Raw genomic sequence first — 17,576 nt, forward strand, 5'->3', positions numbered from 1 at the left:
TTCAATTTTAACAACATTGGCCCTCCTACTTTTGTTTAACATATAGTTTTGGTTATTTTAACCCTATTTCAGTTATTTCTAGACTTGTAGTTAACTAGGTTAAAATTCCTAGTTAGTAAATTCTTGTGTATTTATACTTAATAATTCTAATATAAAGTTTTTTTATATTTTTCGGGGTAACTTTATCGGGTTAATTTTTACCACTAACGGTATTTTACCCGTCTTTACTATACGTGGTTTGATTACCAAACCCATTTTTGGGATGTTACAAGTCTACCCCCCTTAAAGAGGTTTCGTCCCCGAAACCTTATTTACGTAGTTCTTTTAATTTTAGACTAAACGAACTTAGCTTCGTTTTCTAGGCATTCTTACATTCTTTTTGGATCTAAAGTTTTCGTTTACATTGACCCGTACGTCTTCCATGTGTAAGGCCTCGCGGGCCGTTACTTTTAGCTTATATCTTTTATCTTTATTGACCGAGTTGTTACTTGACCACTCTTTCGCTTTAGTCTGTCAACATGTTTATTTCGCGCTTGTCTTATATTAACAAGTGCTTTGTATTTGTCATGACAATATCTTGACTTCAAATAGTTTTACCGGCTAGACTAATTAGTCGTCGTCACTTTATATCCCGTCACCCGGGTATACTATTTTGCCATCTCCGGCCTTATGTGTGTATAAGATTTTCTAAATCACTTCATACCACTAATTTTTTGTTAAAACGTTGTTTTTGACCAAAAACTGAATTTTTAGTTTACGTTTCCTCTTTGTCTCACATCTTTCTCTCATTTCTAGGAATGTTACTCCCGAGGATCTATTGCTTTCCGTTAGTATTTAATGCGGGGAATTATAACTAATTCCCTCGCTTAACCCATATGATCCGTAGGTTCTTTCACTTAGCCTCATATGCTATTTCTTTAGATTTCCACCTTTTAAGGTGAGACCCAACAGTTTGTTTCTTTCTATTTATGACCCAAGGGTCTTCTTGGTCTTGTAGACCTTAACACTATGTTTAATCCCGTAGGTTATGATAATTCCGTAGATCATCTTTTATTCAAGTCTTTATTCAACTGTGTGTATATATATATATAGGGTAAGGTTATTGTAAAAAAGACCAAAAGTGTGAGAAAGGTAAGAAAGAATCTCAGCCATTAGATCTAAATTAATTGAAAAGGGTAAACAAGTAATTTTATCATTAATTCAATTAATTAAAAACTTCCCATAACCGCCACCTTAATTATAGGAAGTATATAACACCATTCAGCAAGTATATAACACCATTCAGTAAGTATATAACACCATTCAGCAAGTATATAACACCATTCAGCATTCAGCAAGTATATAACACCATTTAGTAAGTATATAACACCATTCAGCAAGTATATAACACCATTCAGCAAGTATATAACACCATTCAGCAAGTATATAACACCATTCAGCAAGAATATAACACCATTCAGCATTCAGCAAGTATATAACACCATTCAGCAAGTATATAACACCATTCAGCAAGTATATAACACCATTCAATAAGTATATAAACCATTCAGCAAGTATATAACACCATTCAACAATTATATAACACCATTCATTGACTAAACATCTGATCGAAACATATTTTTTCTCTATATAAGTGTAGCAATATGGTACTCATATTAAAGATAAAAAAACGCTCGTTATTATGGTGTAATTTTTTTTTAAAAAAAGTTACGTATAAAAAGTTATTGACGTTTGAAAAAGACGGGGGAAAGTTACATGTGCATTACCTAATTTCTAGTGGGTTTAAAAGACTATATTGTCCCTAGATATTTCAAATCAGTCCAAATTAATGAAAATATTTTACAATTTGGTCCCTATTGATCTCAACCATTAGATCAAAAGATCTAATGGCTGAGATTCTTTCTTACCCTTCTCACACTTTAGGCCTTTTTTACAGGATCCTCTACCTATATATATATATATGGTGTCAAGGCACCCCTTTTATGTCTAGAATGATTTACTTTTGCTTTTTGGATTTCATTTGACCTTGACCGTAGTCTAAGGCTACATTTGTTCTCTTTCGAATTATCTTTCTGACTTTATGACTTCTAACGTCATTTACACGTCGGTTTGTCCTACACTTACCGTTGCCCGGTTCTTACCTATACTTCTTTACGACCCATTACCCGGGTTCTTTATCTTAGTGTTTTTAACATTTTTGTTTCGCTAGTTTGCATTTTTTATACCTTATTCATCTCGTTTGACTTGTTCGTGTGAAATTTCATCACTTGTGAACATCAAACTCCATCCTTTATTCGACCCGTTCAACTTTAAAATAGTTGAGCGTAGTTATTAACATTTCTGTTTGTAAATTCTCATTGTCTTTTAGTCATGACTCATATTCCGAGTCTTTTGACTTTCTATTTCGCCTTCCCGTCTCTTAGTTTACGCATTCTTTCCAAATCCTACCCATTCATCGGGTATCTTTACCGTAATCATTTTCAAGTAACCATTCTTATATGGTTTTAGACGTTATTTTAATTTATTTGGTCGTCTTAGCGAGATCCATCGCTTTTATTCAATCATGTCCTTTATTCTTTATTCAATTCGTTTGACTTGTCCATGTGAATTTCATCACTTGTGACAGTCAAACTTTTATCCCTACGCCTTAGCATTCCTATTGGTCGGTCTATATTTTCTTTTTACTTGATCCTTGTCCCTTCTCTCGGACTCGTTATTCTAATATAATACGCTTCCGTTACTCGGCTGTGCGTTTACATTATGATCAGATATTTTTCTTATCTGATTCATTTGGATACTTTTTAATTTGTCCCACTCACCCCGTCCTTACTACATCGGGTGTAAGCATGTCCATCATAAAAAGTTCATGGTATCATGTGTTCACTACCTACTTGGCCAGAGTAGGCGATCAACACATGACATACATGACCCTTTTATAACTTCCACATCACACCCCATGTAAGTAACACCTCTATTTATTTTTCTTGGAAACAATATCCTGGATAGGTATTCTATTCAGGTTTTTCCAAGTTTTCAATCTACATATGCAACTATCAGTTTCTACGTATTTGTTGCATATTTCTATTCATGCAATAATTTAAACGTGCACCTGGTAAATGCTTGCCCTAACGGGCTTTCTTGCCATTACTTATTTGCGACCGTTACGCGATTTAGGTCCTTGATGAGTATGCTCTTCTTGTCATATCTCGGACCGTTCCATCATCATATCCACAATTTGTTCAACTCTCGTCATCTTCAGACGCGACTGTCCTTCAATTAAAACATTCACAAGAGTTAGTAATGTCAACTTCAATAATCGCCCGTATTATAATACAAGGCTTTTTCTACTATACGCGTCAACGCGCATATTTTTGTCAACCCTATCATTCATTTTAATTGGCGTAACGTGTATCGCACGATAGCCCTATTTGTTGTTTACAACGCTTTAGCATGCTAAACTATTAACATACTTGTACTTACCGGATTTGCGATCAAGCCTCGAACCGAACACACTTTACTTTTTAACCATTAGCTCTGATTACCAACTTGTAACACCCTTACTGTTATAAAAGGGTTTTTATACTAATAACGACGATTAAATGTGTACTTACAAATACACATACATATAAAATACACGTTTACTAAAACTTTTCTAGATTTTAATATATTACAACATAATGTAATTGAGTTCGTCGTTTAAAAGATACGACGAAACGCCGCGCGGAAGCTTTTAACTTTATCGTGTTCGGTTCTTCTTCGAGCTTGATCTTCATCCGGGAACTCTTGGCATTCACCTATGATCAAAACCAACTTAAAAGTTAGTTTTGATAGTTAAATAATAAGTTTAAACAAGTTCCATGGGTCAAACAAACAAAAAATAACATTTTTCCGGAACTAGGGGCATTACGTGACGCCAAGGGGCGTCGCGTGATGCCTAGCCCCCTTTTCAGCAGAATGCTGCTTAACATTTGCTGTACATTCCCATCATAACCCGATTTCACGGAAACGATCATAACTCTCTCGTTTTTAATCCGTTTTACCCGATTCTTTTTCCTACGCGTCCGTAATTTATTTCTCCATCTTATGGAGTTAAAATCCGACATCCGGATTAACAAAATTTCAGACTTTTAAGTCTTCGGCTTACTACCCTTTTTACCATATAATGACCCGTTCATGATTTTATCACACTAACATGTTTAACCAAAAGCTTATTTATACGTACCTGGTTCGGGTCAAAGTATTGACCCATTTACATAACTTTTGCTTTAAATCTTTCTAGTTAAAGCAACGCATGCTTATGTTATTTCCGGTGATTACAAAACTCAACAAGCGATTGTCAAATGTTATTGTCAAATGGTGTTAACAACACCATTTGACCCATTTAGTCAAATTGACCATTTGTCCGCATGAGATGGTATTTAATTACCATTTCACCCCTTTAAACCTATCCCCGTTTTCCTTGAACTTGTTTTACTTAAAACCGTTTTTTATTTATTCGTCATTACATGACTAATTTACCATTTTACCCCTTTTACTATAATTCATGATTTCTTATCATTTTCGCTCATTCCGACTCTCAATGAATTGTGTCGGAATATCATATACCCACCACTTAGTAGCATTCATGTCAATACTTGAAATTGAGTAACTTTGCAAATAACGTAAAGGGGTGTAAGCTCTACTTACCTCGCATCCGAATACGCTTTCTTCTCGTGCTTTATTCGTTTGACCGCTTCTTTCCCAAGCCTCGACCTAGCTCGTTAGGCGACAAACTATCATCATTCACATGGTGGTTAGATTAGTCATTTCAATTCACGACTATTCCACCTTACGTATTTTCTATGTCGAAACCACTATTCGACTTTATCATTGGTTAGTTTGACTATTATAGGTCAACTATCTTAAATCATACAATAGGCATAATTAAGTTAAATCAACATTATGATTAGAATCCGTTTTAACCCTTATTTCACGTAATTAGTCAAACAAGGCAATTACGCGTTTCATTCGAAATTTCAACATATAAACATTCACTTAGGCATTTTAACAAACACCTTGCGGGCGTAATTTCTCACAATTTATTATCAAGCCCAATGTTTGTCATTTAGCCATGGTTAACATCAACTAAGCATGTTTACATAAATTTTCACATTAACAAAATCTGAATTTACTTCCTAGAACTCAAATTACACTAGAACAACAATTAAAATTCTAGTGTTTAACATGTTCCTACAACACCCACTTATCACCTTTAATGGTGATTGTGAATTCACAAGAAATAAGCATGATTTCAACTTGTATTTGTCTAGGGTTTGTCCCTAGACACTCTATTGTTCCTAATTCATCATAAAACAAACATGCAACCATAAATTTCAGATTTTCCCAATTTCATGAGAATTTCGAGTTGAGAGTTTTCATCAAATTTTACATACCTTGTAATCCTCTTGTGATGACGATCACTAATCTATGCTCTAATTTCGATTTTAGCCTGGATTGAGCCTTCAATTTGAGAGTTTAGTGATGTTTAGGGTTTTGAGAGTGGGGAATCGCCCCTTCCTGCTTCTGTACGACCAGACATCTCAATTGAGGTGTTTGGTTTTGTTTTTAATTAAAACTAATAATACCACTTTCAATTTTAACAACATTGGCCCTCCTACTTTTGTTTAACATATAGTTTTGGTTATTTTAACCCTATTTCAGTTATTTCTAGACTTGTAATTAACTAGGTTAAAATTCCTAGTTAGTAAATTCTTGTGTATTTATACTTTATAATTCTAATATAAAGTTTTTTTTATATTTTTCGGGGTAACTTTATCGGGTTAATTTTTACCACTAACGGTATTTTACCCGTCTTTACTATTAACGTGGTTTGATTACCAAACCCGTTTTTGGGATGTTACAACTTAGCACTGAAGATTACCAGTTCAAAACATGATCACTGTTTCTTCGTGTCCCAACTCCCATCACAAGGTTCAACTGAGACGTTTTCGGAATGTCAAAACTGAAATCCATGATATCATTAGTGTGCTCGTTAGGGTCCTCCTCGGTTTCTACGTTTTCTATTGCAGGTGCAGTTCTTCTTCTGTAGCTTTTTGTGATGTTAACGCGTCGTATTGTATACTCCTCCGTCGAACGACCCTATTCATTTTCATTTTCATTTGTCCATAGAGGTCCGTTATCCAAAATATGTTCTTCGACTTTATCAATCTCCATAGATGTGATATAACGAGTAACAGGTATCTCCACGACTTTCTCGAACAGTCGATGCCTCTTGTTGTACTCATGTGTGTATAGAAGTTGTTTAAATATAAAAAGGAGTTAATTTTTACTTAGAATATGTATTTATTTTATCTTCTTATATATATGTTAACAAATGTAGTAAAGCATACCGTAAGAAAGGCAACAGGTCCCACGTACTGTATTTTTGTGTTCTTCCAGCCTGCTCTTGTTCGACGTAACGTGTCCAGTAGAAATGAGCACCAATCTAGATGCGGTATATCCTCAACAACCTCTACCCCAAGCAAACATCTATCATTTGCGGTTGTAGCTTTTGTAATCTCTGCAAAAAATGTCATCCAATACACCAGGAAATTGATTCTAAACAGGCTTCCCCTATCTCTTTGATTTTCCATTGCTGTTGCAATTAAGCCATGTGTAATTCCGCGTTGTTTCCCCATTGACCGATGAATTTATCCATAACACTCTCTCCACTTTTTGGTTCTTTACTCTTTTCAGTCTTTTCAACCTTTTTAATTTTTATTTTATCGACTATTATGACAACTGGCTTAGGTTCTTTTGGTATTCCAAATACCTCATAAACTGTGCCCGATGTAATTTTGATTTGGTGTTTACCTATGTTTAGCTTATCAAACATCTCGTCAAAGTTTCTGACTAGCCAATATCCCAAACGTGTCGAAATATGGTTGATATTCAAATTTAGAATAGCCCCAAAGCCCATATTTTTCACCTCATCAACTTGTTCTTTTGATAAATTTTTCACACTTTCCATATATGATGTAGGTTGACATCTCAACAGTATTGCTTCGTTGTGGTATTCAAAAAAAGCCCTAGGTTCTGTTCTAGGTGGTTCAGGCTGGCTTGCTTTTTTTCCCTTTTCCACTTTTTTTGAAGGATTATTTTTCTGTATTTTAGATCTCTTGTCCTGCTTCAGTTTCTCACCCTTTTTTTTTCTTTTTTGGTAGTGGCTCAACAAAGTCATCATCATTAGAACTTTCTTCTACAACCCTCCTTTTTTTGTTCACATTCTTCAACGTTGATATAGGCTCTTCAAAGTCATCATCGGACCCTATTTCTACAAAATCGCATGTTACACAATTAAGACTTCGCATGTTATCGGACAAAAATCTTATAAGTTAACCATTATCAAAACTCCTTAATCTTATAAAATCGCATGTATCAGTTAACCATTACCAAAACTCCCTAATCTTATAAAATCGCATGTATGAGTCAAATCCCTTATATAATCGCATCTATCAGTTAACCATTACCAAAACTCCCTAATCTTATAAAATTGCATGTATAATCATACAAAATCGCATATGTCATACAAAACCCTTATAAAACCATTATAAAATCCCTGATCTTATAAAATCGCTTGTACCAAACAAAAACCTTACCAAAATCGCAGTTAACTATTACCAAAACTCCCTAATCTTATAAAATCGCATATGACATACAAAACCCCTATAAGACCCATTATAAAATCGCATGTATAAGCAAATACCCGGATTCATCTTCTTTAATTGTGGTCTATCGTTGTTGGCCTTGCTCCGTTGCTCAAAACTCATCAATCCTCGTTGAATCACACCGGTAAAGTCGAACGGAAGTTGGGGGAAGAAGAATGTAATGTTTTCGAATTTTGGTTTTACGGTATGATTGTGAATATGTTTGCTGATTTTCAGGGATTATGATTTCGCAATTGACGATTTTAACCTTGGCGGTTTGATATATATATATATATATATATATATATATATATATATATATATATATATTTTAATTTGATTAATTTAATGACGTAAATTAGTTAAGCACAAGGTTTAAATGAGGATGATCCGACGGTTGTGGGTATAACGTACATAATGTACGACTAGGGCTATTATACAATAACCGCCCTCTCTCTCTATATATAACACAAAACATATTAGTTAGTTATTTTAATCATGATTTTATATGTAATAATAATTATTATATAATTATAGATTAAATAAAATCATATAAAAATAACTTGTTTAGGTTTGTGAGCTACTCAAGCTTGATAAATAAAATTCAAATTCAAGTTTTTTTTAATTAAACAAACTTATTTTTAGGTTTGGTTTCAACCTTTGTTTAACCTAACTTAATTCAAACTTCTAATACACCGCTCTCGAGTAACCCAAAAACTTTTTTTTTCTCATTTACATTAAAAAAATTTTATTAAACAAACTTATTTATTTTTAGACTTGATTTTAACCTTTGTTTAACCTCAACTTAATTCAAGCTTTTAACACACCAAATCTCGAGTAACCCACAAACTTCTTTTTTTTAACGGCTAATTTCTTTCAGTTTGTTTCGTCTGTAAGACTTGAACCCAAAACCCACTCCTTCTAAACCAAAGTGTAAGGGTCTGTTTGGTATGGCGTAATGGAATAGATGAGGGAATGTAATGGACGAGGTAACGGAATGGACAAAGGAATGAAATGGATCATTACATTCCATAGTCTTATTTGGTTACCATACCGGAAAGGAATAAATCATTACCTTATGTTGTTTGGTAGGTAAGAAAAGAGGAATGAATTAAATTGGCGATGGGTGGTGATCGGTGGTCGGTGGTAGCGGTGGTGGGTGGCGGTGGTCGGTGGGTGACGGTTGTTAGCGGTGGTGGTGGCGATGGTCGGGGTTGGCGGTGGTCTACGGTGGCAGGTGGCGGCGATGGCGGTCGATGGTGGTGGTGACGATGGTGGGTGGTGGTGTTCGACGGTAGCGGGTGGTGGTCACGGAGGATGGTGGTCGGTGGTGGTGGCGACGACGACGGTGGGGTGGTGGTCGACGGTAACGGGAGGTGGCCGCGGAGGATGGTAGTTGTCGTCAGGGTGGCGGTGGTCGGTGGTGGCGGGTGGCGGCGATGGTGGTAGATAGTGGTGGTGGCGACGGTGGGTGGTGGTGGTCATCGGTAGCGGGTGGTAGCGGAGGATGGTGGTGGTGGTCAGCGAAGGGTGGCGGTAGCGGTCGAGGTGGCGGTGGTTTACGATGGCGGGTGGCAGCGATGGTAGTCGATGGCGGTGGCGGCGGAGGACGGTGGTGGTGGTGGTTGGCGGAGGTTGGTGGCGGGTGGTGACGACGGCAGGTGGTGGTGGCAAATGGTGGAGGTGATGGGCGGTGTTTGTGACGTCGGCTGAGAGATGGAATGGAATGGAAAAAAAACATGGGGAGTGGATGGAATGAATTTGAGGGAATGGAATAACTTATGTAATGGGTGATTCCATTACGTTAACCAACCAAACACACTTTTTTTCATTCCCTTGCAATAGTTAATTCTATTCCACCTCCCATTCTTACATACCAAACAATACCTAAATCTTTTGCCTTTACCAATAAACCAACGCGATATTCACATTAGTAACCTAAAACTTCTTTTTCTCATTTCCATATAATGATAGGGTGTATCACAATTAGTAAAATGGGTGGTGATTTTCTCCATTTTTATATTTTATATCTAGATTAGGTTGTGACTCCAACTCTAGATTAAATGTAAAATTGTAAACAACAATCGATGTAAAATCAAAATCACTTTCCGAACAAATTCTCGCCGGAACTCACTCCTTCAACCGCACAAATCGCAGGTAATCTCTCACTTCCGGATCTCACCACCCTTTTCTTCATTTCATACTTCAAATCTGTCACTCAAATCACACTTTTTCATCCTTTTTTTCCCACGTAATTTCCCCCTTTATTCATTCATTTCAGATCTTTAGGGTTTTATTGTTTTAACTTGTGTTAGGGCTTTTTTTTCATGATTTTTAGGTTAATTTCTGTTTGGGTTGTTAAAGTTTTAGATCCGAATTGGGTTTTTAATTTTGGGTTTTAACGTGCATGTTTCAGGACAACTTCAAGATTTGATTTTTTGGCGGTTTATGGGGGTTTTAGCAGACAATTGTGACTTTGAAGGCATAAATTAGGTTAAAGTTTGAATCTTTTTTGTTTATTAGTTGGTGGGTGTGCTTTTGTTTGGTGGGTTTTGGTTAAAGTTTGAAGACTATTGTGTTTGTTTGAGAATTTGAGATTGATGGAAGGGAATTTAGGTTCGGATTCGGTTCCGGTTGTTTCGACCCCTTCGGGTCCGATTGATAAATCTAGGGTTATGAGTGTGAAGCCATTGAGGTGTCTTGTTCCGGTTTTCCCGCAACACGCAGGTTCGTCTGGTGCACCGCAAGCTCCACCATTTGCATTTGGTGCTCCGACCGGCCCGTTTCCACCTGGGACTGCTCAGTTTTTCCCGTTTGTTGGTTCAAGCGAGCCGCAGAGGCCCGCTAGTGTGCCGGACCAAGGAAGGCCTACCCCTACCGTTACCGCTACCCCTACCGTTACTGCTACCGCTACCGCTACCGCTACCCCTACCGCTAGTGCTATCCCGTCACCAGTCCCTTTGAATTCGTTTAGAACACCACCCTCAGCCCCGCCCCCTGCCCCAGCGCCAGTGACTACTAGCGGCAGAGGGAGGCCGAGAGGGAGCACGAAAACTCGTGAAGTGTACGATGATGGGTATGCGCAAACTGATAGTTATGAGAACGGGTTCACTATTGATACGGATGACAGTAGTGATGTTGGTAAGCGAAAACGTAAAGCCCGGAAAATTGTTAAGGGCCCACAAGCCGTAGCGGTTTCTAATTCTGAAGTTGACATTGATCATTTGGTTAACGATATTTTACGATCTTTTAACCTTGTGGATATCAACACATCTCTTCAAGCTGATAGTGATCATGATTTGGTTCAACGTGTGGTTATGGTTTATAATTTACTTCGGCGGAAAATCATGCAGCTCGATGACGCAAAAGGTGTTATTCCTGGTATATCACGACGGGCTGATTTACGGTCGGGTACAATCTTGATGAATAAAGGTGCTCGGGCTAATACGAGACGACGTGTTGGTGCAGTTCCCGGTGTGAACATTGGTGATGTTTTCTTTTTCCGAATGGAGTTATGCTTAGCGGGACTTCACGCACCGATCATGGCTGGAATCGATTATTTAAGTTTCAAGGTTAGTGGCGATGAAGAGCCGATTGCGGTTAGTATTGTTTCATCTGGAGGATACGAAGATGATGGAGATGACGGTGAGGTTTTAATTTATAGCGGTCAAGGTGGTGTTCAACGAAACGACAAATTAGTGATGGATCAAAAGCTCGAAAGGGGTAATCTCGCGTTAGAAAAAAGTTTGCATAAAGGTAATGAGGTACGGGTCGTTCGCGGTATTAAAGATGGAACGAGTTTAACTGGGAAGATATATGTTTACGATGGTGTTTACAAACTTCACGAATCTTGGATCGAAAAAGGAAAGTCGGGTTGCAATGTGTTCAAGTATAAACTGATTCGGGTTCCGGGTCAACCCGAAGGGTTTATGTTATGGAAGTCTATTCAACAATGGCGAGACGGTGTTACTAAACGGGTTGGTGTTATTCTACCTGATCTTACTTCCGGTGCAGAGAATACACCGATTTGTCTTGTGAACGATGTGGATAGTGAAAAGGGGCCCGCTTATTTTACTTACGCTTCGAGTTTGAAATATTCAAAACCGTTTCGTCCGGCAAAATCTTCAAGCTGTAAGTGCTCTAACGGATGTCAACCCGCCACTAACTGCCCTTGTGTTGAAAGAAACGGTGGGTATCTTCCGTATTCGAGTGGTGGTGTTCTTTTAAGTCATAATTCGGTAATTCATGAGTGCGGGCCGTCCTGTTTATGCCCTTCTACGTGCAGAAACCGTATTTCTCAAACGGGCCTTAAACTCCGTTTGGAAGTATTTCGAACAAAGAACAAAGGTTGGGGACTTCGGTCGTGGGACCCGATACGGGCTGGAGCTTTTATATGTGAGTATGCAGGTGAAGTGATTGAAAGTGGTAGCGATAGTGACGATGATTACATACTGGATACAACCCGTTCGTTTGACCCGTTGGAGCCCGTTCCGACTGACGAGTACGTTAAGCCTCCATTTCCGTTAATCGTCAGTGCGAAGAACAAAGGAAACGTCGGTCGGTTTATGAACCATAGTTGTTCGCCTAATGTTTATTGGCAGCCGATTTTGCGTCAAACCGAGGAGGAAGCACATCTTCATATTGGATTTTACGCAATCAAACACATTCCTCCGTTGCATGAACTAACGTTCGATTATGGAACACCACGGTCGGAGAAGAAAAGTGGGCCCCAGAAGAAAAAGTGTTTGTGTGGATCGACGAAATGCAAAGGTTACTTTTACTAGTTTATTCACATGAAGGTGGTGAAGATGATGATGCATGTCATATGTTGTTCTGTAAAAGGTTAGGATTCTGTTTTTTTAACCTTTAGTATGATGTTATTTAGAGCATGTTTTTTTGTGGTTTTGCTATTTTTGTGTGTTCTAATTGTAGGTGATCTGAATTTGGAACTTAATATGTTGCCAGTTATTCCTAGAGCTGAATTCTTCTGTAATTTAGTTACTTTTTACAGTTTGTTTTTTTATGCTGTGATAATGCATTTACTATAGTTTGTTGCGGTGGAATTTGGGTGTTCACGGTCCGGTTTGGCCTACTTTGACAAGAAGGGTCGGCTGAACTGCTAACTATGGTTTCGAGAGACGGTTTGACAAAAAGGGTCCGGTTTGGCCTACTTTGATAAAAAGGGTCGGCCGAACTGATAACTATGGTTTCGAGAGACGGTTTGACAAAAAGGGTCGGCCGAACTGTTAACTATGGTTTCGAGAGATGGCAAACTAAATTGTCTAGGTTGTCTTTAATGCTCTAATGTAGTGTATTGAAACGTGCCCATGACATTATAGCCTTGTGGCATTTGGAGGTGTGATTAGGGATCATTATGTCCTGGGTTCGATTCTCACAGGAGGGGTTTTTCTAGATTTATTAGGTTTTCTGCTGAATTGGTGAATATACATTATTGCCTAGTGGAGATGGATATGATCGGATGGTTCTGCTAGGGGTATGATACTAATTCAATGGTGTGTCAATTATTAAAATTTGCCGTTAAAAAAGTGTATTGAAACATTTAGGGGTGTTTGGATTAATAGTGTGATGGTAGGTGTTTGGTTGGACTTTGGAATCACATCCATGCAATTGAGATTCAGATTTTATTTTATTTTATTGTAAATTTTAATTTTATTTTAAATTTTATTTTAAATACAAACAAAGTGCAACTGTGTTTATAAATGTGACTTCCCAATAAATTACCATATCCTATCATTTATTTTTGGTGGAATGTAATGATGACTTCTGTGAAAGCAAGTGGGATTCTACTACACGCCAATTACGTTAGAATATAAAAGTTAAAAAGCAACCTAACTAAACATTTATTATTGTTTTGAGCTAAATGTCATTTTACCAGTTTTTATGCTAGTTTAGTTCAAATGTTTAATTTTTCGTCTGTGGGTTAAAAAAAGTTTCATCATTGCCATTTTAGTTCATTGGGTTAACTTCATCTGTTATTTCTGTTAACAAGAATGATAATTCAGCCATTTTATATGAAAAAGTTTTAAGTTTTAATGCGACTTCCCAATAAATTACCATATCCTATCATTTATTTTTTCTGTTACAACATTATATAATATTATTATCTACTATAACAAAATACAGGCTGGGCAATAGTTCTTCAATTGGATTGGTGGAGGTGGGCGGCCACCTGCCACCATTTGATTTTTTTTTTAAATTACGATTTTGTCCCGTTTATATTTATAGTCATGCATGCCACTCTCTTATTGGCCCAACAAATTTACGATTTTATCCCGTTTTAAAATTACGATTTTACCGTCAGTTCAAAATTATGCTTTTACCCTCACTTAAAAATAAATTTATGATTTTGTTACAGTTTTACTTTTCTATATTCGTTTTAAAATTACGGTTTCGTCCTTAATTTAACATAAAATTATGTTTTTGCCTCTAGCTCAAAATAAAAGTATATTCTTTTCACTCGCTCAAAATTACGATTTTACACTCGGTTCAAGATTATGATTTTATCCCCATATTACACTTTTGACCCCACACACACACACACACACCACCACCACCACCACCTGCCTCCACCACTTTCCACCAGCTGCCACCACTTGCAACTCCACCAACATCAACATCTCCGCCACCTGAACTCCCTCATCCATCCAGATCCCTTCATTCACCACAGTTAGAGAGAGAAACAATTAGAGAGAGAGATTCACAATCTGTACTATTCAACACAAACATAAAAAAAGCCAACCTTTTCACATCTACTGTTAGCACAACCACCGCCAATATCATGACCAACAACATGACCAACACAATCATCTAATCAATCTCAGAAAGCAAAACGAAAATACCAACACAAATCGACTCAGATCTGTAAAAATCATCATCGTCGTTGAACCCTTTGGTCAACGCTCCTCTATGTTCTCTCTCCCCTTCCCTTTCTATCTCTTCCCGTTCTCTCTCTTCTTAGGAAAAAATCCCCAAACAACAAAAACACCACTACAACGTGGCGGCAGGGGCGGCGGTGTCACGGTGGTGACCCTCCGGTTGAGTATTGGAAGATGGAGAGTGAATTGGAGGATTGGTGTTTGATTGAAGGGATGAACTGGTTGAAAAATGGAGCTCGGGATCTGCAGGTGTTCATGGTGGTTTTTTGTGTTAGTGATATGGACACGACAGGGATGAAGATGATATATTAACTATTTAAATTATTTTAAAAAATGTGTAGATATATTAACAAGTGTTTTATATTGTATTTAATACTTAATAATTAATTGTGGGGCCCAATTGATATTTTAAATAATTAATTAGTTCCTTCTTATATTTTAACAAAAGCAAGGAGTAATAATGTCATTTTACATAGATTTAACGGAGAAAACTAATAGACATCCACTCTAGGGACTATCCAAGTAATAAACTGTCAAACCACAAGAAGCAACGGTGTAATTTCCAAAAATTAAAGACTATAGGTGTTATTTTACAAAACCTTAGGTACTACTATCCATGCATTTTACTTAAAAAAAAAAAAAAAACCAGTAGGGGGTTAAAATCAAAAACAGCCCGCGTGTGTACTGGTTTTCAATTTTGCGCTATGAATAGGAAAAGTACGATGGGTGGTGACACGCTGACTTACGTCAGACTTCCGGCGATCCTCCTCCTCTTAACCGTCGCTAATTCCGCCGGCGTCAGTGTTTCCGGCGAGTTGCCCGCTCTGAGTAAACTTCTCTCTTCTCATCTCTCAACTTGCGATACTTTCAATTTCAACTTTTCTCTACTTATTTGACTAATTAGGTATTCTATTTCCTTCTAGATAGTTATGAATCAGATTGAAACACTAGAAAGGTTGAGCCTTGGTGCAGATTAGTGACTAAATACTGTTGGATTTTGTGTGTTTCTATTTATTTTGTGATGTTAGGTGTTACAGTTGAATAAAGTGTTTTAAATTTGTTTGATTTAGCATAGTATTGTGTTGCTTATTGATAATATAGTTAGTGAACAAAGAGAAATTTGTAGTATGGTATGAAGTTCAGTTGACTTCTTGATAGTTGAATGTGATAACTGATAATCATTTGTAGCATAGGAAATCCCTGTTTATAGAATGTTAGGTTTAAATCTACATACATTCTGTTGGTAAAAGGAAGTAATATGAAGGTCTAGAAGGCTTAGTAAAGTTTATCTGTTTGTGTGTGTGTGTGTGTGGGGGGGGGGGGGGGTGCATGTTATGTCTAAAGCTCTAAGGAACCCTTCCAACAATTACTCCTTTCGTTTTTTGCATCTGCAGGCGTTGCAAAGTTTGCTTCATTGCAGCTATCCCCAAGCCTGGTTGTGGAGAATTCCCCAGGTTCAAGACCTGGATCTCACGTCGTTTGTGAAAGAGTCGAAATTATCGGCTTGCCAAGGCTTACAAATCTCACAAGCTTCTTCTCTTCTGTAAAAGTTAAACTTACAAACGTAAATTCCACAGGCCGTCCTCCAAGTATCACCGTTTGTTTCCATAGGTGACTTACTGACTTCTAAGTTTTAACCCTCTTTGACCCTTTGACCTTTAAAACATATTAATAATTGTATGTTTGTTTGATTTTTCAGGAATGCATCTCTTGGGGTTGGTATGTGCCCTGAAGGTCTGTGGGAGAAACTTACTAACGGGTCCTGGGTTTGATCCATGTCCCCATTTGACCACAAGCTCTTGGATATACGTTCAGTGGGCCCTTCTGTGGGAACCGTTGAGGTTGTACTGAACGAAGGTCAGTTATACTTCATTAAAATAAAGTAAATTTTCTTCTGTTACATTGTTACTATACCAACATTTATCTCAACTGTTGCAGAATTTTATCTGTATCGTGTTGTATTTTTTATACTGGGAATAACAATGATGACATTTGCATCGTCGTTAAGCAACTCGTTAGCAACCTACTACGGTGGTGCTATGACATTAGGGGTTTTGCTTGTTGTTTTGGTGATCCTCTTTCAGGTAGTCATGAATTAAATCAAAACAACTGCTTGATATGCTTATTATCATACAAAAATTTATTTTGAACTGTGGGTGAAAAGGTAATTTTGAGCTGAGGGCAAAACCAAAATTTTATTTTGAATGGAGGGAAAAATCGTAATTTTGAGCTGAGGACAAAAGCGTAATTTTATTTTGAGCTGGGGGCAAAGCCATAATTTTAGAGAGGGACAAAAACGTGATTTTAGAATGGATATAAAATAATAAATTGGTTGGTCCAATGGGAGAGTGCCAGACAAAGTCGTAATTTTGAATTGAGAGCAAGATCGTAATTTTGAGATGATGACAAAAATCGTAATTTTATTTTGAGTTGGGGTAAAAACGTAATTTTATTTTGAGCTGGGGGCAAAAACGTAATTTTATTTTGAGCTGAGGGCGAAACCGTAATTTTAAAACGAATTTAAAACGGATATAAAACATTAAACGTGTTGGTCCAATGGAGGAGTGCCAGGCAGCTGCCTGGCACTATTCCCCCATCTTCTGGGTAAAGAAAATAAGTGATGATGTTGAAGGATATGAGTTGGTTAATGACGAATTTGATGATGATATGATGATGAAACACAAAATGAAGAAGACGTTGTTGCTTAAGCTAAACGTGTTAAATTATACTTAATGCATACCCTACTAGAAATACACGGTGTAGGTATTGAACAAACAAACGCTCTTTATGTGTCGTTTAGACACATCAAACTAATGGATATTACGATGACAAATACATGCTTTTGAAAATTTCTTCATCTTTAATGTCAAAGAAATCATGATCATGGATGATGAATACCAAAAGAAAAACTTAAATGGAGGAATGCGACTTATTAAGATGTAATGTTAGGATGTCTTTTCTTTCTAACATACTTCAAATGTTTAAATCATTAATT

General features: G+C 37.2%; 2 protein-coding genes across 3 annotated transcripts; both read left to right on the plus strand.

Annotated features, from left to right (window-relative positions):
* Positions 1-9,647: 9,647 nt before the first annotated feature.
* On the plus strand, positions 9,648-12,713 carry LOC110898833 (histone-lysine N-methyltransferase, H3 lysine-9 specific SUVH1). The gene is made up of 2 exons (XM_022145679.2): positions 9,648-9,842; positions 10,102-12,713. The coding sequence occupies exon 2, from the start codon at positions 10,286-10,288 to the stop codon at positions 12,467-12,469; it is 2,184 nt and encodes a 727-aa protein (XP_022001371.1). The 5' UTR covers positions 9,648-9,842; positions 10,102-10,285; the 3' UTR covers positions 12,470-12,713.
* Positions 12,714-15,250: 2,537 nt separating this feature from the next.
* LOC110898834 lies at positions 15,251-16,680 on the plus strand. 2 transcript variants are annotated; one of them, XR_002569653.2, is made up of 4 exons: positions 15,251-15,409; positions 15,976-16,192; positions 16,281-16,438; positions 16,520-16,680. XR_002569653.2 is itself a non-coding variant. In XM_022145680.2 (3 exons), the coding sequence occupies exons 1-3, from the start codon at positions 15,286-15,288 to the stop codon at positions 16,351-16,353; spliced, it is 414 nt and encodes a 137-aa protein (XP_022001372.1). In that variant the 5' UTR covers positions 15,251-15,285; the 3' UTR covers positions 16,354-16,592. The 2 variants fall into 2 exon arrangements, 1 of the variants encoding a protein (XP_022001372.1); XM_022145680.2 differs by having other exon boundaries at positions 16,281-16,592.
* The last annotated feature ends 896 nt before the right edge of the window (positions 16,681-17,576 follow it).

Source organism: Helianthus annuus, chromosome 13, assembly GCF_002127325.2.
Source record: "Helianthus annuus cultivar XRQ/B chromosome 13, HanXRQr2.0-SUNRISE, whole genome shotgun sequence".
NCBI lineage: Eukaryota > Viridiplantae > Streptophyta > Magnoliopsida > Asterales > Asteraceae > Helianthus > Helianthus annuus.